A 19,619-nucleotide genomic window follows, 5' to 3' on the forward strand; every position below is an offset into this window, starting at 1 on the left:
GCTGAGTCTGTTTTGCCCGTGACGGTAATTGGTGAGTGATCTCTCCTGTCCTTGTCTCGACCCACAAGCTCTTTGTTCTATTTTCTCTCCCCGGTCCAGCTGAGGAGGGGGAGTGATAGAATGGCTTTGGTGGGCACCTGGTGTGCGGCCAGGGTCAACCCACCACAGTATCAGACTTAGTTTTAGGCGATTCAGTATTAATCATGGAACAGTGTTAAGAGTTGATACTAAGTTGACAGTTGTCTCAGCTTGTTAAACTGTCTAATGTACCCAAATATAACCACTGACAGCTCCATATGAGAATATTTGGATATTAAGTATGACTTTTTGCCATTCAATGTAGTGTGGAATTCTAGCTTTGTTACATAGCTTATAAGTTATTTGTTTTGAAAAACCTCTTCTGTTTGCAGAGGGGGAAATGTCCAAAGCTTATTCTAGAAATATTCTGAATGCTTTTGGGACTGCTGTACAGATTCTATTTTGGGGGTAACTAGTCTTACAGAGATGTAAGGTTGCTGGTGCAGCAGTGTTGCAAACTGATCTGCTATTGTAGTAGTCTGGAGAGTGGTCATACATGGTTACCTTACAAATGTACTGATGATAATGTAATGCTTGTAAGTAAATGTTGTGGAGGGGTTTTGATCCTGGGGTACATACTGTGTGGAACTGCCTGAAGAACCCAGAAGTTAGCTAGTGCTTAACTCTGTTCCTGCATTATTAGACTCTTAAGGACCAGAGGGATATTTTCATGCTTCTTAGACAAGGGGAAATAAGCTTTAATGTACTGTAGTGCATTCAGGTCAATCCTGTTGCAGTCTGATTTCCTTGAAGTTGATAGTGTAGTGTATCATTCTAGCTTTAAGATTGATATGCAGCTTTTAGTGTGACTTATGAAAGCTTTAAGACTAAACAGCATTTAAGACTAAATACTGCTGCTTCTTTTTAGGCAGCTTTTCTTCTACCAATTGTGGCCCACATGATGAGAAATGGTGTAACTGCCAGTAGCTTTAAAGAGCAGCAAGAACCGGAATGTATTATTGTCGCCCCAACTAGAGAACTGATAAATCAGATCTTCCTAGAAGCAAGGAAATTTGTGTATGGGTAAGCTTTTGCACTGTTGCCTGGTATTATTACTTTGTCTGAATCAGCACTGCTTTATTTTTTTCATAAATACTTTCAAAAATTTTTCTGTGCAAATCGAATGCAAACGCTTGAATTCAGATGGTAATACTGGCTAGCAGGTTTCTTACTATGTGACTGGGGATTTAAACTCCTAATCTTTGTGATGTTGGGGGGGGAGGGGCGTTGGGGAAGAGGCTTACTCCAGCTTGAGGAGGAGATAAGTACTAAACTTGTGCCGCATCATCTTTACTGATGAGAAAAATAAAATTTCTTAAATGAAGTAACTTAAATTTAGGTTGCCTTATGTAATTTATACTTGCTCTTATTTTCGTCTTGACAAAAATAGAGCTATGTGTTAGGGTTTTTTAGTTAATTTTCAGTGATGGTTTCTAGTAACTCTATACTTTCTAGTGTTTCTGGTCATGGACAGAAATTTCACAGCTCAAGCAAACTCGATTGGCTTTGCTTCTTCAAAATGGAACAAAAGGTCTGAACTTGTCATTGAGCCCTTGGATGTTGCATGAGAGTACGCTTGTACTAGTTTGCCAGTGATCTTTCAGCTGCTAAATGATAGGTTACACCAGTGCACAGGAAGAGTATTAAATCTATTGTCTGAACTGCTCGTTAGTGTCAGGAGGTGGAATGGAGAACATTGTCAGTGCAAAATCTAGTGGACTAAATTAGACTTGCCTTTGCTCGTTCAAGCAAACTTATGCTTGAAGGCTGTCTTGGCCTTTGTGAAGTACTGTCATGTTTGTGTATCTACTTACTAAGTATGTTACTAAGAATAGCTTCTTAATCCCTAAAACTGTTCTGTGTAGCTAGTTCTATTAATTATGCTATTTTAAACTAGATATAGATTATTTCACCATAAAATAGCTTTTGAATTTAGAGAGTTTCTGCTACAGCTGCCCTGCAGTGAAAGCAAGGTAACCTACATTTGGGGGGCAGTTAAACAGTATCAAGGGGTGAATCTGTTGCCTCTAAAGAATTGCGTGCCTATTGCTCAGTTCCGATTCATGATATTCTTAAGCCCTCTGGTTTAGTTCACAAGAATGTGAAATAGGTGTATTAATTGATAGTGGATAAATGTTGAAACATTATGAGTCCAACCTGTTTCTATTCTTGGCTAAAATTTTCTGAAAAGTTCCAATTAAATTTTTAGTGAGTTTATCTGATTCACTGTTGTTGCATATGAAGCTGAATTAGTATATTCAAGAATAGACAGTTAGAATTTGAGTGTGAAAATACTCACTGCATGCATGTAAAAGCCCTAGCAGGGAGTTACAAGCTTGTAAGGTTGCTCTTCAGCTGCATAAGGTAGTTCTTGCTTGTAGAGGTGGTTTTCTACAGTAGAATATCTGATGTAGGTCTAACCAAAACCTTAGTAGGAAGAGCTCTAAGTAGTTTAGTGTTTGAATGGGTTTGCAGTCTGATGCTTGAGTGGCACACTGCATGGGCAGTGTGATTAGTTGCTTTACAAAGGTGCACCTCTGTGGGTTTTTTGTATTTTTGGCACTGTCCTTTCAAGGTGTGGAAGAATTACTTCTGAAGCTCTAAAGGCATATATTTGGTGGTTCTGCTTTTTCAAAGTATGCTGTATAAAAGGGGACAATGTCTAACACAATTTTGGCTCTTACTGCCAGTAACTCTCAATTGGAGGGAGAGGGAAGAGTGCAGGTGAAATTAAGTGTTCTTTCTAAGCCAGCCACCTGTGCAGCCTCTATTATGGAGTATGAATGGGAACTTTGAGCTTATGGTGAGTGAGTTTCTGGTCTTGGGTCCTGCTTTTGGTTATAAGCTGTGCTGTATGGTGAAGGAGTTGAACCACTCTAAGCTGGTTTATGGTAGATCTGATGATTTTTTACATATTTTTATGAAACAATACTGTTTGCATACTTACATAACTAATGCAATTTTTTTCTATATAACAGAACTTGTATAAGGCCTGTTGTGATCTATGGAGGTACACAAACAGGCCATTCAATTCGTCAGGTAATGCAAGGCTGTAATATACTATGTGCCACTCCAGGAAGACTTCTGGACATCATTGGAAGAGAGAAGGTAAGATCTTAAAACTTAATCTGAATTCTCTAAGCACTCTTAGCTTTTTACATACTGGTTTTCGTTCTTCAAATTCGTTAGAAGCAAAGATACAGCCATAAAAACTAGTCAGTATGCTGCCTTCGTACAGGCACTTAAAATACAGGTGAACTTCTCTTCGAATATCTAAATACCATGAGGTTTTTGAAAGAGTAGCGTGAGTCCAGATCTTTTCAGTCCATTTCAGGGCCCACTGGAAAATATCAATCTAAATCAAACTGTCTGCAGTGTTCTTGGCAACTAAACTTCATAGTTTAAATACATGGAACACCTTCTTTTAGTTCTCATAGAAAATTCCATAGCAGATTTTCGCTTGATGTCCTGTTTGTTTTGCTACAATAGCTTTTATTTGTCTGGAACTATGCTAATATTAATTCTTTGAATGTTTTAATATTGATTTTATTCAAAATGTAAAAAAACCTCCAGGTGTAATATTGTGTTTGAATTTTTATTTTTCCAGCCATTATAAGTCCAAATCAAAATTGCTACATATTATAATGGTGGCTCAGTGATGTTGCACTGGACAAGTGAAGTTTGGAAAAACACTTGGTGGTAAAGTGAAGATTGGCTTTCTGCAGTTGTCAGGCTTCTAGTCAAAATGACAGTATTGGTCAGCAACAGTGAAGTTGTAATGTCCTTAATAATGCTTTCTGACATAAATTTTTTTGGAACAAGGAGTTTGTTGAGAGTGTGTGAGGATTGTATGAGAGAACCTTTCTAAAACTCAGACATAGTTTCAAAATAGATGTGCTGAATACTAGTTGATCTATAGGCTCTATCTTGGTTTACATTGCTGAACCAATTTCTGAATCACTTCAGTGTATGCATACTATTAGAATTAGTGCAGATTAAAAAGTTAAATAAAGGTTGAGATACAAATAAAACATAATGCATATAGGCTTTTATTTGTGAATAATTAACTTCTACTAGAAAAAAATAAGTAAAAGGTGGATTTTGGCAATTAGGATGTTCTATAAGCGTATACTATCAGTGAACCAATATGGTTTTTCTTTCCCTGAAATTTTTGCAGATTGGTTTGTGTAATGTGAAATACTTGGTGCTAGATGAAGCAGACCGCATGCTTGATATGGGTTTTGGCTTAGATATGAAGCAGCTGATTTCTTACCCAAGCATGCCACCAAAAGACAAACGTCAAACACTAATGTTTAGTGCCACTTTTCCTGACGAAGTTCAGAGGTGAGTAAAGTAAAAATGGAAATATATCTGAAAATGTACTTGTATAGAGCTAAATGTCTGAAGAGTTGTTACGAGCACTCTTTATGTTTAAAAGCTTATTATCTTGCTAGAAAATACTGAAAAGCTATGATGTTAACATTCCTTGATGAAGACTTCCCTTTTTTTAGGTAACAGAACTAGTAACTTGCATAGATGAACTGCTTATTTTAGGTGGGGACTCACTTAAAGTAACTTACAAAGTTTGTATGAAGCCTTTAAAATTCCACTTCTGCAGAAGTCCTCATACTGCCTCTGTTTGTTTCTTGTCCCTCCCCCACCAGATCTGTACAAGCTCAAAAACAGTGGTCTTGCTGTTTAAAAAGCAGCACAGTAGCAGTGTCTTTGGCACCAGGACATAATATAACCAGACATCCCAATTACTGCTCAACTCACCAGCCTTTCTGATACACAATTCTTATTTACTTGCTGTTGTGGTTTAACCCCAGCCAGCAACTAAGCACCACGCAGCTGCCCACTCACTCCCCCCCACCCAGTGGGGTGGGGGAGAAAATCGGGAAAAGAAGCAAAACTCGTGGGTTGAGATAAGCACGGTTTAGTAGAACAGAAAAGAAGAAACTAATAATGATAATGATAACACTAATAAAATGAGAACAGCAATAATAAAAGGATTGGAATGTACAAATGATGCGCAGTGCAATTACTCACCACCTGCCGAACGACACCCAGCTAGTCCCCGAGCGGTGATTCCCTGCCCCCACTCCAGTTCCTAAACTAGATGGGATGTCACACGGTATGGAATACACCGTTGGCCAGTTTGTGTGAGCTGCCCTGGCTGTGTCCTGTGCCAACTTCTTGTGCCCCTCCAGCTTTCTTGTTGGCTGGGGATGAGAAGCTGAAAAATCCTTGACTTTAGTCTAAACTCTACTTAGCAACAGCTGAAAACATCAGTGTTATCAACATTCTTCTCATACTGAACTCAAAACATAGCACCTTACGAGCTACTAGGAAGACAGTTAACTCTATCCCAGCTGAAACCAGGACACTTGGTTTTGGTAGTTTTAAAGCTTCCACAAATGGGTTTAGGATATCTCTTACAGCTCTGCTACTCACTACCCTTAATGTTCCACTTTCCAGACTCTGAGAACAGTCTTCAACATATGGTAGTGGGGTTGCCGAGCCCCAAACAAATCACCCCATTCCCTGTAGGTGGATGGAAATTATTCAGTATTTCCACTTTTGAAGAGACAGGCATCTGAGTACTCGAATTGGAGGAGTCTAACTTCAGTTTGAGCAGTTGACATAATTTTGGTGGTTTTTGTGGTAGGGATACTGTTGTGACAGTATCGCTGAAAAACACTAGTAAGCACTTTACAGTTTGAGAGCATGTAAACTGATCAGAGCATTGCAGTGAAGTCTGTTGGTACTTCAGTGAGTGAAATCCTGACAACTCTTTTCTGGCATTCAAAAAGCCTGAAAGATCTTTTTTGAGGCAGGGAGAAAACATCTTCGGTAGTTGACTGTCCTGAATGAAAGAGGGGAATGGGCTGCTTTCTCCTGTTAATCATTTAATATTGTCAGCTGTTGAGGAGATGAATCGCTTTTCTTTGAGTAGGATTGAATTAATTTTAGACTCAGTCTTAAGTTGCCTGTTGTGGCTTTGGTTCCTCAGTCAAGACTTTTTTCATAGAGTTTTTCGTATTGAAAGAAGATCTTGTAGTGAACTATTAATGGCTTTGTTTCTGCAGCTGGGAATCAAGTGTTCAAATGACACTGTACATAAGTGTGGTTCGTGTTCATTCCATGTGTTTACTGTTTGTGTGGGAATGTGGTCTCACTTCTCACTGCATCCTGTCAAAAGATGGAGCTGTGTCTCCCTTTAAGATTGTGCAGTGTCCTCTGATTGGCTCAGGTTTTGGGATTGAGAGACGAATCTTGATCCCTTGATCTCCAGACCTGTTGTCTTTATCAGTGTTTTTGCTAATGCTCTTGCTATGTGTTTTTGCTACATACTGAGGGATGAGTAAAGAGTACTCAACTACCAGCACCTGAGGGGAGATCTCTTCAACTGTGCAAGATGTTTACTGTCTGCTTCCATTCAATGGAAAAAAAGAAAACAAGATCTATCTTTCTACTGTCAGTCTTGCAGGATTTACAAGTACTGGTAGAAGACTTCAGAAACCGGAGTGCTTAGATCATAGTTTGGAAGTGCATAATAACATTTTTGTAACCTTTTGAAACTGGAATGCCTAAAGGTGATGTTTTCATTTTAGAGAGTGAAAGCCCTTCTTGTCTGGAGTCAGTTTCTTCTTGGATTTACTGCCTTTCTGATTCTAGAGTCAGGAAAGCTAATGTTTTCCCATACTTTGCTATTAAAACAACTTTGGACAGTATACTACTTCAGTAGTATAGGGCAGAACCCTGCTGGGTTCAGGCTCTCCTGCACTTCTGTTCAGTGAATGTAATCAGATGTGGTTTTAACATACAGTTTGGGTTTGTACCTGAATTTGGGTCTCTGCTATCACATAAACCTTTGGTCTGATCATCAAGGCTCTTCTGTGCATGTGAGTTGAGACAATCATGCGTTTCCTAGCTGACTGGAGAACTTCAGCTTAGCATTTGGGGCTTTGTATCTCCCATTAAAAGGTCTTGAGTTTCTTCTCTCCCTTTTTGTTTTTTGTTTACTGTTCTATTTTCAGAGAGTTTAAACTTGCCCTTTACTTTCAATTTAGAACTATGTCTCTCTGTGACATCTTAAACCAGTCAGATCTTAAGACCAAACACATTTAAATCCCTAGTAACTTGTTTACTTGCTATGAAAAATACCTTTTCAGTGGCAATTACACCTATAAGTCAGGCGGGAGATTCAAGTCCTTAAGGCAGTCCTTTAACATTTTTAAGACTTTTTTCTTTTTTAGGAATTTGTTCCAATACTTGAGATTACGTGTTTTCAGTTAAAGGTTGGTTTGTTTACCATCTGAATCTTACTGCGGAGGAAGCTGCTTTTGCATACACTGGACATGAAGCACTCTTGTGCATTGATAAGTTAATACAGTTTAGTAAAACTCTTGAGTATTATGGGGCATTTCAAGGAATTATCTATTTGGCGAGTTTGATCTCTCAGGTAAGATCACCTACATAAGGGATAACTGAAGATGAACGCTGTCTGAACAAAACTTGACTTTTGCCTGTGGCAAATGGTAAATGTCATGTAATAAACTGTGATTTTAAGCAGTGCTTTTGTTGAATGGTCAAAAAGGATGGTCTTGTCTCTTGGAGGCCTGTTTTGAATTCGGCCTGTGTACAATTCTCTCCTGTCTCTCCAGCTAGTGATGAAATAGTGCCCTGAGAATGGTTCTGTGAGCATATTTCAGTAACCCATTTTACTACAAGCGTGTATGTGGAACTCCTTCTGAGATGGCTAGAAAATGCAGTGTTTGTATTATGAAAAGCTACAGGGATGTGATCAGTCTGTGCATGTTATTATTGATCAGATTTTTTTGTACAGCTGTCTAGAAAACAATGCAGACTCTTCCAGCTTTTTTAAAAATGCACATATGACTACTTATATTCTCTGCCTTGTGAGGAATGATACAAGTATTTGTTGTGAGGGTTGCTTAAACATAAGGTTACTTGATCTTAACGCAGCTACATGGTAGACTTCATGTTGCTCAATTTTGTTTCTTTTCAAGGCTGGCTGGTGAATTTTTGAAAACTGATTATTTGTTTATTGTTGTTGGACACGTGGGTGGAGCTTGCAGTGATGTTCAGCAAAATATTCTTCAGGTTCCTCAGTATTCCAAGAGGGATAAACTGGTAGAAATTCTACAAAGCATAGGTAACTTTCCTTATTGCTAATTGTTTTCCAGGGAAGACAAAACTGCTTGTTTTTAAACCTGTGCTCTTGATATAGACCAGGTCATGATTCCATTCTATTACATGTTACACACTTTACAAGACTACTGATAGAAGCTTGACACAGACCTCAGGGACTGCTAGGTTTTTAGGCATATTTGTGTTATGGGTGTTAGTCAAGGTCTCATCTCTACTGAGCAGTAGCAAACAAGCTTCCTAGATGATTAGGTTTTTTTATATGGTCAATTACAATGTTTTAGCATCTGGGGGTATTATCTTCAGATTACAGCTGTGTTAAACTTCTTATGTGAACATTTGGGCCTATATTTTGTTAATGGCTGGGATTTTTCCATTGTTGCTCTGAATGTATCTTAAGTTTTAATGCTGAAAACAGGAAGGGAGTTTGGAATTAAAAAATGGTCTTTGTACCTTGCTGTGCAGTGCTCAGAATGGTGTGCTACTTTTAGCCACATGCTGTAGAAAGGGAGTGCATGCTTATAATGGATAACAATATTTGTGTCCTCCTTTTGTTGAGGAGAAAAAAAAAATGCACTTGTCTTCACCTAGGTTTCTGTGTTGATCTAGAAATTGATGGATTGAATTTAATTAGTTCAACACAGGCAAGAAATGACAATCAAACCTTGAAGACTTCATTCAAAACATGTTCTGATGTTGTTTATATAAGTAACTGCAACTGTGAATAGTGAAAATGCATCAGGTTTCAAACTGCAGTGGATCTGAACTCTTGTTTAACATAGGTCATGAACGAACCATGGTGTTCGTGGACAAAAAGAAAAAAGCAGACTACATTGCAGCCTTTCTTTGTCAAGAAAAAATACCAGCCACTAGCATCCATGGGTAAGTATTTTTAAAGTGAAAGTCAGGTAATAGTATTCAGTGAAAGTCAGTTAATACTATATCTTATGAGAGGCTTTTATTGAGATTTCATGTTTGGCCATATCTGTGTGACTTAGCTTGCTTTGTTTCAGATAGCCCTGTCATCCTCAGCAGTTCTGTCCAATTGAGAGTGTAGTGTTTCTGAAGACCAGTTCTCACAGCATTTGCTGAGTATACATCTTTCTGGTTGACCGGACTTCAGGTGCTCTATATGAACTGGAGAATCTTATGCCTACTGCTAAAAAAAAGTAGTAGTGTGTAATAAAGTCAGTAGAATCAGCTATTGTTTATATGTAGTTTTTGTCGTCATTTGTGTGACCAAAACCAGACCTTTTGGTGTTAGTGGTGAAATGATATTTGTAAATTCAAGTGGCAGTTGTGGACCTTCCACTCTGTCTTACAGACTTCCTTGCGATGAGCTAAGTCATGTACCATACAGTCACGTACCATACAGATTTCTGATGCTGTCACTTCTGCCTCCTTGATGCGTTCATGGACATAGCATTTGTATGGAGATCAACCTAAAGAGAAGATGCTTCTAACTTGTGTTTGTAGTCTACTCATTAGTGTTGCACACCTGAAAAATTGCTGAGGGACAAGGTGAAATAGTTGCTAATTCCAGGTCTAAACCAATCTAAAAAGATGGACTGTCTTTCACATAATGAGCTGGAATGTATTTCTGTGTGTTTGTTTGTATGTCAAAACGTAGGACAACAAACTGAGTCTTAAGATTCCCAGTGAACTGTAGCAGATCAAAAATGTAGTTTTGCAGTATTTTTCATCTTGTAATAGGAGGAAGGGACTTGAATTCTTGCCAATAAAATGATGTTTCAGGCAGTGTTCTGACAGACATTAGAGTATCAGGGTTGTAGATGGGTTAAAATTATCTTAGTACACGGATAGAAGATGTTTGTGTGTATCCTGTGCCCTATCAGTTTTACAGGTGTGTGAAGCATCATTTTGAGAAGATCTGGCCTTCTGTTCTTGGCTAACCTGAATTGCTACCCCACAACATGTTTTGTGTGTGTGGAGGTTCTTAACACATTTCTATAGAATTATTGCACTGTGAGTTAAGGTATACTTAACGAAGAGAGTAACTGGTTCCTTGGAAGCTGCTAAACTGTCATGAATGTTACTGATTTCTGATTCACGTGAGTTTTTCGACCTGAAGTGGGTTACAATAGTTGCTCTTCCCTGGAATAGTGGTCACACCAAACTTCACTAAATATCCTATGTTACACTGTTTTTGAGCACTGTTTTTTAGCTTTCTAATTTATTCTTTCATTTGGACAACAAAGAACATGAATTAAACTCTGATCGACTGTATTTAAGTACTGGATAATCTGTAACTATTCTTTAAAAATGCAAACCCCAGAGCAAATCTAGTTTTCTTCTCGTGATGATAAACAAAAGGCAAGTTCTATACTGTTGGCTGGCTATAATTTCTAGTATATCTGAAAAATGGCTTGTGCAGGAGTCTACCTAGAATTCATCTTTGCTATTCTGCTTCCCTGCTCCAGAGCAGTACAAAAAGCACTTCTAACTATGGCATGAAGAAACAATCAGTTAGTGGATCTTCTTAAGGAAGGCAATGAGTTCGATACGTAACTATCTCTGGTTCTTTTAAAAAAAAAATTAGTTTCTGTAGAGAATTAGGTTAAAACAGTTGTTGTGTCTTACTGCTAATCAGTTAAAAATTCAGAAAACCTAAAATGGTAGTGTATGGGTGGTGGTTCCCCCCACCCTGAGAACAACTACCGTCCGTAAGTTACAACCTTTTAACTTGTATCTTAAATAATACCGCAGATTTTTTGAGATATCCATTTAACTGTTGCTATCTTTGTAGAGATCGAGAACAGAGAGAGAGAGAAGTAGCTCTTCAGGATTTTCGTTCTGGAAAATTTCCAGTTCTTGTGGCAACTTCAGTGGCAGCAAGAGGTCTGGATATTGAAAATGTCCAACATGTTATTAATTTTGATCTTCCTCCCACCATTGAAGAATATGTACACCGAATTGGACGAACTGGTCGTTGTGGAAATACAGGCAAAGCAGTTTCCTTCTTTGATAACAATTCAGATGGCCATCTTGCACGATCTCTAGTTAAAGTGCTTTCAGATGTAAGTTTCCAATCTTAGTGCTTAACTTTTTCTGTTCTTTAGGATTTCACTTTAATGTACTGAGCAACTATTATTTCTTTGGTGCCGTTACAGAGCTCTTAATATGAATTGGTAAAGGAGTCAAAGTCTCTAAATTCACTTTTCTAATTATGCAGGCCCAGCAGGAAGTTCCTGTTTGGTTGGAAGAAACTGCTTTTGGTTTTCAAGGAGAAAGAGTCTTTAGATCAGTTAATACCCAAAAGGTAAGTCTGGAAATGAACTCGAAGTCCTGGCTTTTAGAACTTTTTCTCAGTATAGAAGTGTGTTTAGCAGTATATCTCCAGAGTACTGCCACTGAAATTGTTTTGAGTGTAACTGTATCCCTTATCTTAGCCATGCATCTTCAAAGTGCTCAGTATTTCTGAAACTAATTTTGGACAACTTGCTTGACTTGGAATCTTACAGTGTGGCCTTACTAGCTGCATTAGTCTTGATCTGTAGCGTCAGGAATTACTCTGTGGAAGAAAAGGTTTGTGGAAACATGCAAAGGCTGTAGTTCCAGAAGTTACTATACTGCACATGTAGGGTAGGAGCAAATAGTTACTAGTTATATCACTGCTTGTTATGAGTTGCCCAGTCAATTCATTTGACTAAAAACTTCAGTTAATTATAATTAGATAAATGCCCCAGTCTGCTCCATGTCAAAGTTGTTCTTAATGTCTGTGATGAGGAGGAGCCTTCTGGTCTTGTAGTGTTGCTGATACCAGATGTTAAAATACAGATTGAGTAAATGAGACAGCCTAGGTGGCATAGCTTTCAAATCACTCTGCAGTCACTCGTTTAGGATTTAAATTCTATACCTACTCCTACTTGGCATTATTATTTTTTTTAGCTGATGTTTGATACTTCTTGCTTTTATCTACTTGGATTTTAATGCCTTCATCAAAGGCCTTTCCTTGATCTCTTGCTCATGTAAGAACTTTATCACATCTCAGTTGCATTCCAAACATTAATATTGTCTTAGAGACCACAAAGAGAAATACTCTCACTGCTTGCACAACGTCTGTCAGACCTTCCTTTACATTATCTTTTTCCATACCATAATTATTGGAAGTATTGGGTGTTTTGGGTATATTTACCTGCCTGACTAGTTCCCTAATCGGATCTAAATCTTTTTCTTTGTGTCTTCATAGGACCTCAGTTACACACTTAAACTTTTGCTTTCTTCTCATGCTTGCAGCCTCAGTGGATCTTTCTTCTATATTCCTGTTCAAGGACACTTTTTTAATTTGTGTGGATTGCTTTCAAAGGTGGATCTCATCAACCTTTGAGTCTAGATTGCTTCCAAATACACATTTCCAACTGTTGCGGAGCATCTCGCAGCATTTCATGAAATCTGTCATTTCTAGGTCCAAGTCTGTCCTTCGTGTCCTTTACGACTGTCCTGGGTTTGGCTAGGATAGAGTTAATTTTCACAAGAAGCTGGGAGGGGATACAGCCAGGATAGCTGACCAAACTAGCCAAGGGGATATTTGATACCATATGATGTCATGCCCAGTATATAACTGGGGGAGCTGGCCAAGAGGCGGGGAGGAGGGATTGCTGCTCGGGAACAGGCTAAGCATTGTGTTCCTGGTGGTGAGCGATCGCGTTGTGCATCACTCACTTTATATACTCTTTTATTAGTAGTATTGTTGCTATTATTTCTTCTCTCCTTGTGTTGTCCTGTTAAACTGTCCTTATCTCAATCCAGGAGTTTTTACCTTTTTGTTCTGATTCTCCTCCTTATCCCACCAAGGTGAGGAGGAGTGAGCAAGCAGCTGCATGATACTTAGTTGCCAGCTGGGCCTAAACCACAACAATGACCTCTGAGTTCCCAAATCCGATTGTGACTTTCAATCCATGTACTTTTGAATAGAATAGTTTCAGGGGAAATTTGTCTGTTTGCCTTGGGAATATTGCCCTCTTAATCACATATGTGCAGTGCACCAGCTCTTGAGTTGGAGATAATCAGGTTCTAATTCTTGTCTTATGAGACCTTCTGATGTCAGTGATTCTGACAGAAACTGCACATTTGTAATCAGCCCTCTTTTTTTCTTTGAAATTCACTATTAAAGCTGGTTTTTGCTGTTTTACTATTACTGAAACAGAGGCTTGTATCATCTAGTGTTCAGTAAGGATCCTGATGTCCTTTCTCTTGAGGAAGAAAGGTAACATCTTATTTGTGTTTTTACAATATTCACTTTCCTTTCAAAGGGAATGCATGAAAGAGCCATTTGATAATCAAATGATGAATTTGAAAGGGGAATCTGTTGGAGGATCTTATCTGATTATTTTGGAACAATCTTATAGATGACTGGGCTTCATCCTTTTTCCAAAGGAAAAGGCTTTTGCTAGGAAAGTAGTGTAGACAGTCATTCTTAAAGTTGAAATGGAAAAGGAAGTTTTTCCCCAAAGTTGTGTGAAGTGTTTGTGTTGGGTAAGAGAAGAAGCTGGGATTTGAACTTTGGGAAGGATTATTCCCACACCTGATAAAATCTGAGGTTGATTGAAGTGCATTAATTTCACACTGTGGTCTAAAAACCTTATGTAAAGAAGTCTAATGATGAAACAGTTTCTGTATTTATTTAAAAAATATGATGTTCAAATTACGTTGAGAAACATGCATGCAGGATGCTGAAGTTGCTTTGTAATGACTTTTACCATTAAAGGATTGAAAGTGTTAATGATTCTAAACTAGTATCTGTTCTGTTTCCTAGAATTGTGGAGGCAACATGAACCCAGGAGTGAAGATGTCATATTCTGCAAGGACATTTGAGTCATGGGATTAAAACTACTCTAGTACCAAACTAAATTCTATTCTGTTGTGCTTTAAGTGAACTGTTGCACTTAATGCTCCTTACTGTTGACCTTATGAAATGCTTAATGTTTAAAAGAATAGCTCATATCATATGCTAAAGTTTTCAGTAATGTATGTGTAATGTGTTCTGATGAACCCAGTGATGATTATCACTTAATGCAGGGTATCAAAAGCAATTTTCTTAGGAGACACTTCAGGTACTAAGTGTTAAAACTTTGATGCTTGGTAGCTAGTATGCTGCTGTAATGGGAGTTTTGCAAGTGGGAAGTAGTAGATCCCTTGAACTTACTACTTTGTTACCAAAATTTTGCATGGGAAGATGGCTTTTTGATCATTTTGCATTGTGAAGACCTAGTTTGGGAAAGAGCTTTATGAAAGGGCTAATCTAAACTTAATGTTCATTCCTTTTTGTAACAAGTCAGTTATAAAATTTGAATCTAATGCGATGACTTTTGAGATTAAGGATCTGTTAAATATCTTGTAAACAGTTACTTAATAAAAGCTTGAGGAGTGCATATTGATGGTTGCTTCTACATCAGGTATACAAAAAAGCATCTGTCATTGCAGCTTCATGAACTGGTATTATTTTGACATGCATGGAACATGTGCATCTCCATATGGAACTAAAGGTCAGTGGCTATGTCTGCAACTTAGTGGAAAGACATGTTTTTACAGAGCTGTCTTCAGAGAACAATGGAGCCCTGTGTTGCTTCTAGTATGATGTTTTTGCCTTTGACAGACATAAATACTCTTCTGTTACCTCTTGTGCAAAAGTTTCCTTTAGAATAAGCTTGGTGGCTCATGTCCGAAAGAGTTTTGCAGACTTGTAGAAGCTATAGAGGGTAAGCAGCCATTAACAGTTCAAGGAGATTTTCTTAAAGTTGCTTTTTCTTTGAATTTTTTTTTTATTTACCAGTACTGTACGCTACAAAGATGCAGATCATTGTGTCCCAAAGGAAAATGGCAAAGTAATTATAATTTGTAATGTCCTGCACAGCTGCACAAGCTTACAATCTTACCATGTTCTCTGATATTTAGCACACAATGCTGAGCACTGTTTCTTTTACAGTCTCCCATTTAATACAGGGAAATAATACTATTAAGCTCTGCTTACAAGAATGAAGGTTTGATGCCCAAGTTTACGAGAATCAGAACTGACTTGGGCAGTACTATGGAATCCGTTATTGTGGAAAAGTGGGCTGTCGTTCTTATTTTTTGTATGAATACCTTTTCAAAAGTACTTAATACTGTTATTTTTGTAGACTGTAGTTTTACTGCTACGTAATGTGCAAAAAAGGAAAATAAGTCTTAATTGTGTACTTGTAAGTGAGCTGAAGGGATGGTATACCTAGATTGCAACTCATAAGCAGTGGGTGTATTTAAGCTTGAAGTCTATAATTCAGAGTACAATACCCCAGGCAGCATGACTCCTTTTTCTGGCAAGTCTTCTTGAGAATTTTTGCATCCATTCTGAATTTCAGGTAAGAATTTGAGGTTGCTTTTGGTTGCTGGCTACAATGAATGTGAGTGAACTGTAATTTGTGGAGGAAGCTGTACAGCTGATGAAACCTTGCATTTCTGTGAAAAGAAACCAAATGACATGAAGTCATGGGCCACTTGTGACCTAAAATAAACCTATGAAGGGAACCTGGCTTAGCCTTGTTTAAAGGTCCACTTAGGTCACTGGGTATTTTTTTTGCTTTGCCTCCCATCTTAGGCCTTTTGAGTTTGGGGAGGGCAGCAGAGGGAGTTTTGTCACTGTCTAAAAAGCTGTTCTGGCCCTATTTTTCTTAATCACTTGCACTGAAAGCTACATAAGAAAAAAAATGGTGCTGTTCTAGCTTAGAGCTACTGTTATTGTAGTGCTGTGTCACATTTTGCTGCTGGAAACTATAGGTGCTCAAATTGCTCAGCATCTTCCTTTAGAAGCATGAAAAACTAAACATGGTGGAATTTAATCTTCTTTAGAGGAGTTTAAGGTACAACTTGTCATAGCTGACTAAAGGCCATAAGATGTGGCGGGTGGAAGTTAAGGCTGCAGCAATCTCGGGCTTGCATTTTATTTGTAGCTTGGAAAGTAGTGATTAGAATAGCTTTTTAGTACCTATTGGAGTTTATCAAACATAGCATCTCAAACTACTCCTACAAGAATTAAGAGTGTTTGTATACAGGATGTTTATCAGAACACATGGGCTTTCCTTAGATGTTTTGAGAAAAGCGTATTCATCTTTGTGTAATTTGGGATGGATGGGAGGAGGGTTGGTAATCAGTCTGGTTTTCTGAATAAACCTTTATCTAGTTAAAGGTAAAACTGAAAAGTGAGTATGTGGTAAAACTGAAAAGTGAGCATGTGTGCACGTGTGCAGTTATCTTTTCAACACACCTGTTTGGTCTGTGATTTACTGTTTCATTACTCTGTTCTTTATAGATATTTTTTGCATCTTGTTTTTCCATGCAGGGACTTGCTTGATTTATTTCCTAATGTTTCTAGGTAAAAAGAGGTTGCACAGAACTTCTGCTTGAACTTGCTGGCAGGCAGTCCTGAAGTATAATATCTCTTTGTTTTGTAAGATAGTGGCATTAAACACTGAACTACATTCTTTTTTTTTCCTGCTTCAGGTAGGGGTAAATGTGCCATAGGGTATCAAATTTATCAAAAATATTAACCAAAATTATTTAAGACAAAAAAGCAATAACTAGCTGACTTTACCAATGTAATAATCGGTAGTGCGTTAAATAGTGCATGCATAACTCTGGAACCTGTGGTAAAGTCTCTCTTGGAACGTTTGGTGGTAGGATGTTTGCAAACATTTGTGTTTGAAGTTGCCTTTTACAACAGTCCATAAATAAACTTAAAACAGTACTGTTCAACACACACTGTATTATTCTGGCCAAGGCAGACTTTTTTGCATTTCCTTGACGTGGAAATATCTATTTCTTGCCTGTGCATTCTACAACTTCAGTCTGTTTTTCTGCATGTTCAGAACTGCTCCTTTCCTAAGGGAATAAAACTGGCCGTTTCTTAAAATAGTTTGTGAAGATGGTAGGAATTGCCACAAGGAAATGTTTTCATATTCACTTTTCCCCTGCTACATTATAACCCCTTCCAAGCCCAACAAAAAAACAACCAGCAAAACCTGTCCCTAGATTGTTAATGAAATCATTTTAAGAGGAAAGTAAGTCAGATTTACTGCTGCTTATGAGAGGGTGAGAAATTGAAGAACTAAGTCTGATGTCAGGTAATTTTGTCTGATGGAAGTATAGAATGCCCATTGAAAAGGGAGAGAGGGATAATTAGGATTAAGGAAAATGGAAAACTTCAAGAATAGTATTTGCAGAAAACTACAGTTCCTTCTTGAATATTCAGTTTTGTTTTAAGCCTATTGTGACCCTTTAAATACATGTTTAATTTGCAGGAAAATATTTCAGTCTTAGCTGGAGTAAAACAGTGACAAACAAGGGAAGTTGGGGTGGGGAATGAACTGCACTGTCAGCTGCCTCTCTGTTATCCTGCACTCAGGTAATTTTGTATTTATATGGAGAAGGTGTTGAAAGTCTTACTGGGAAATACTGTGTTAATACCTTCTTCACTCAAGAGTCCCACTGTCCTCCAGGTGGCAGTCAGGATGAGCGTTCTGAAAAGGTTTCATTGAACTGATTGAAACCTGAGAACAGCATACCTATAATTCCTTTTAGATGTTTCTACTGCCTACAGTGCTGCTAACCTCAGGTCCTTGAATGCTTTTTCCTATCTTTACGTCCATGTTTATGTAAAAAATGCTGTTTGTATTGGAATGTAGTTCAGGATTAAGGTTGGGGTTCTGGACAAGCTAGTGTTGCAAAATGCCATCAAGCCGCCTTTCCTTCAACAATACTTTGAATGCTGCTTCTTCTTATTTCTGTCACATCGCAATAGTAACACATTTAATGTAGTGCCTGAACGTTTTTCCTCATGAGTTAAGTTTCTCATCAGAGCCTGAGAGGACTGCAGTCATGAGGGTGAAAAGGAAAGAAAGTCTGTAGAGGTGACGTGTGACAACTGTGTTTTGACTCTGGATCCTGGTCAGAACAGCAGTTCTAGGAGTGGCAGAGAATAAGTAAAGTTAAGGGTTTCTTTGTGTAGCTGAAAAATGAAGGAGAAATAAGCAGAGAACCTTGCACAAGGGATAGCTTTGATAAACAGACTTTTTCTGAAACAAGCTTTGCCTCCATAACTAGCAGAAATACTAGTCCCTGTAGATGTTATCTCTCTTTTTTTTTTTTTTAAAAAAAGGCATTTGGAGCTGCTAGACAGCTGGGAGTGGGGAGGTTGGATATTCTGTGAACCAGTCTGTGAGTTCCTAGAATGGAAATGTGCTGCGACAGATGTCTGCTCTGATCCTGTAAACCCAATAAGGAGGGTATGTATGGCTGTTTTTTTCATTACTGGTCAGTCTGTGATCATTGATGTGAATATGCAGTTTTCTGAACATGTGGTGGAATTCATCTGGCACTTGATATTTTATTGTTTGTTTCTGGGATGCCTGAAATGATTCTTAAAATTGTTTGATACATTTGAATATACATAAAAAACAAGTAATGGTACAAAACATGATCATCCCAGGATCATCCTAGTGCATCTTGTTGCATTGCTACAGTAGGAACACATGAGTTTAATATCCTGTATTTTCTGGGACTCACACCAAATGATAAAATTGTGTGGGTTTGGGGTCCACATCAGCTATGTTTGAGTCCTGTACTGATAAAAAGTCTTGATTTTTCTCTTTACAGTTACCTAGGCTGTACTGTGATACAGCACTGGGATATAAACCTCATCGGCATACAGCTGTGGTTGCAGACAGTACCATCCTTGCGTTACATGAATATTACTTACAGGGTTGTGACAGAAACTACATTCCCCTGAGTATTTGATAATCTGGATACAGATGTATGAACGCAGTCAGTTAGGTATGGTATCTTAAAAGTAAATGGGCACAATCTCTTTGGAGATAATGATCATGATTCAAAATACTCTGAGACAATTAAGTTCTTACACATAAAAGTTACTGGTGTATTAGTACAGAGAAAGGCTAAGAAATTGCACAAAGGACTGAATATTATTCTTGAGTAAAAATGAAAGTGAAGTGAAAAATGCTTTAATAAGTTTCAGGCTTATAGCAGTTGGGCAAGATGACCTCCAGAGTTCCCTTCCAACATGAACCATTCTGTGATTCTGATTCTGTGAGAACAAATCAACCAGCAGACAAAAACTCAAAGTTGAAAAGAAGCTGGGAGTTCTGGTACATCACAGAATGACTGAACTGGTAGTTTTAAGCAGCTAGGAAAAAAATGCTATAGGATGCATCAGGATCAGGAGGAGGTGAGGGAGCACTTGCTTCTCAGGCTGGCAGGTAATAAATATCATGCTGGGGGGACTAGCACATGCATCCGGGAACAGGGCTGCCATCCAGAGCGACCTGGACAGGCTGTAGGAATAGGTCTTGTGCAGTGCA

General features: G+C 38.2%; 1 protein-coding gene across 1 annotated transcript in view; it reads left to right on the forward strand.

The window, feature by feature from the left end:
* DDX4 (DEAD-box helicase 4) overlaps positions 1-16,411 on the forward strand; it is a 41,712-nt gene extending 25,301 nt beyond the window's left edge. The window contains exons 10-17 of the mRNA XM_069776315.1: positions 947-1,101; positions 3,057-3,186; positions 4,256-4,422; positions 8,112-8,257; positions 9,033-9,132; positions 11,018-11,288; positions 11,444-11,530; positions 14,027-16,411. Coding sequence (XP_069632416.1) covers positions 947-1,101; positions 3,057-3,186; positions 4,256-4,422; positions 8,112-8,257; positions 9,033-9,132; positions 11,018-11,288; positions 11,444-11,530; positions 14,027-14,098 — 1,128 coding nt within the window. The 3' untranslated portion in view covers positions 14,099-16,411. The remainder of the gene's footprint in view (positions 1-946; positions 1,102-3,056; positions 3,187-4,255; positions 4,423-8,111; positions 8,258-9,032; positions 9,133-11,017; positions 11,289-11,443; positions 11,531-14,026) is intronic.
* Positions 16,412-19,619: the final 3,208 nt, after the last annotated feature.

This window comes from Haliaeetus albicilla, chromosome Z, assembly GCF_947461875.1.
Source record: "Haliaeetus albicilla chromosome Z, bHalAlb1.1, whole genome shotgun sequence".
In the NCBI taxonomy this organism is placed as follows: domain Eukaryota; kingdom Metazoa; phylum Chordata; class Aves; order Accipitriformes; family Accipitridae; genus Haliaeetus; species Haliaeetus albicilla.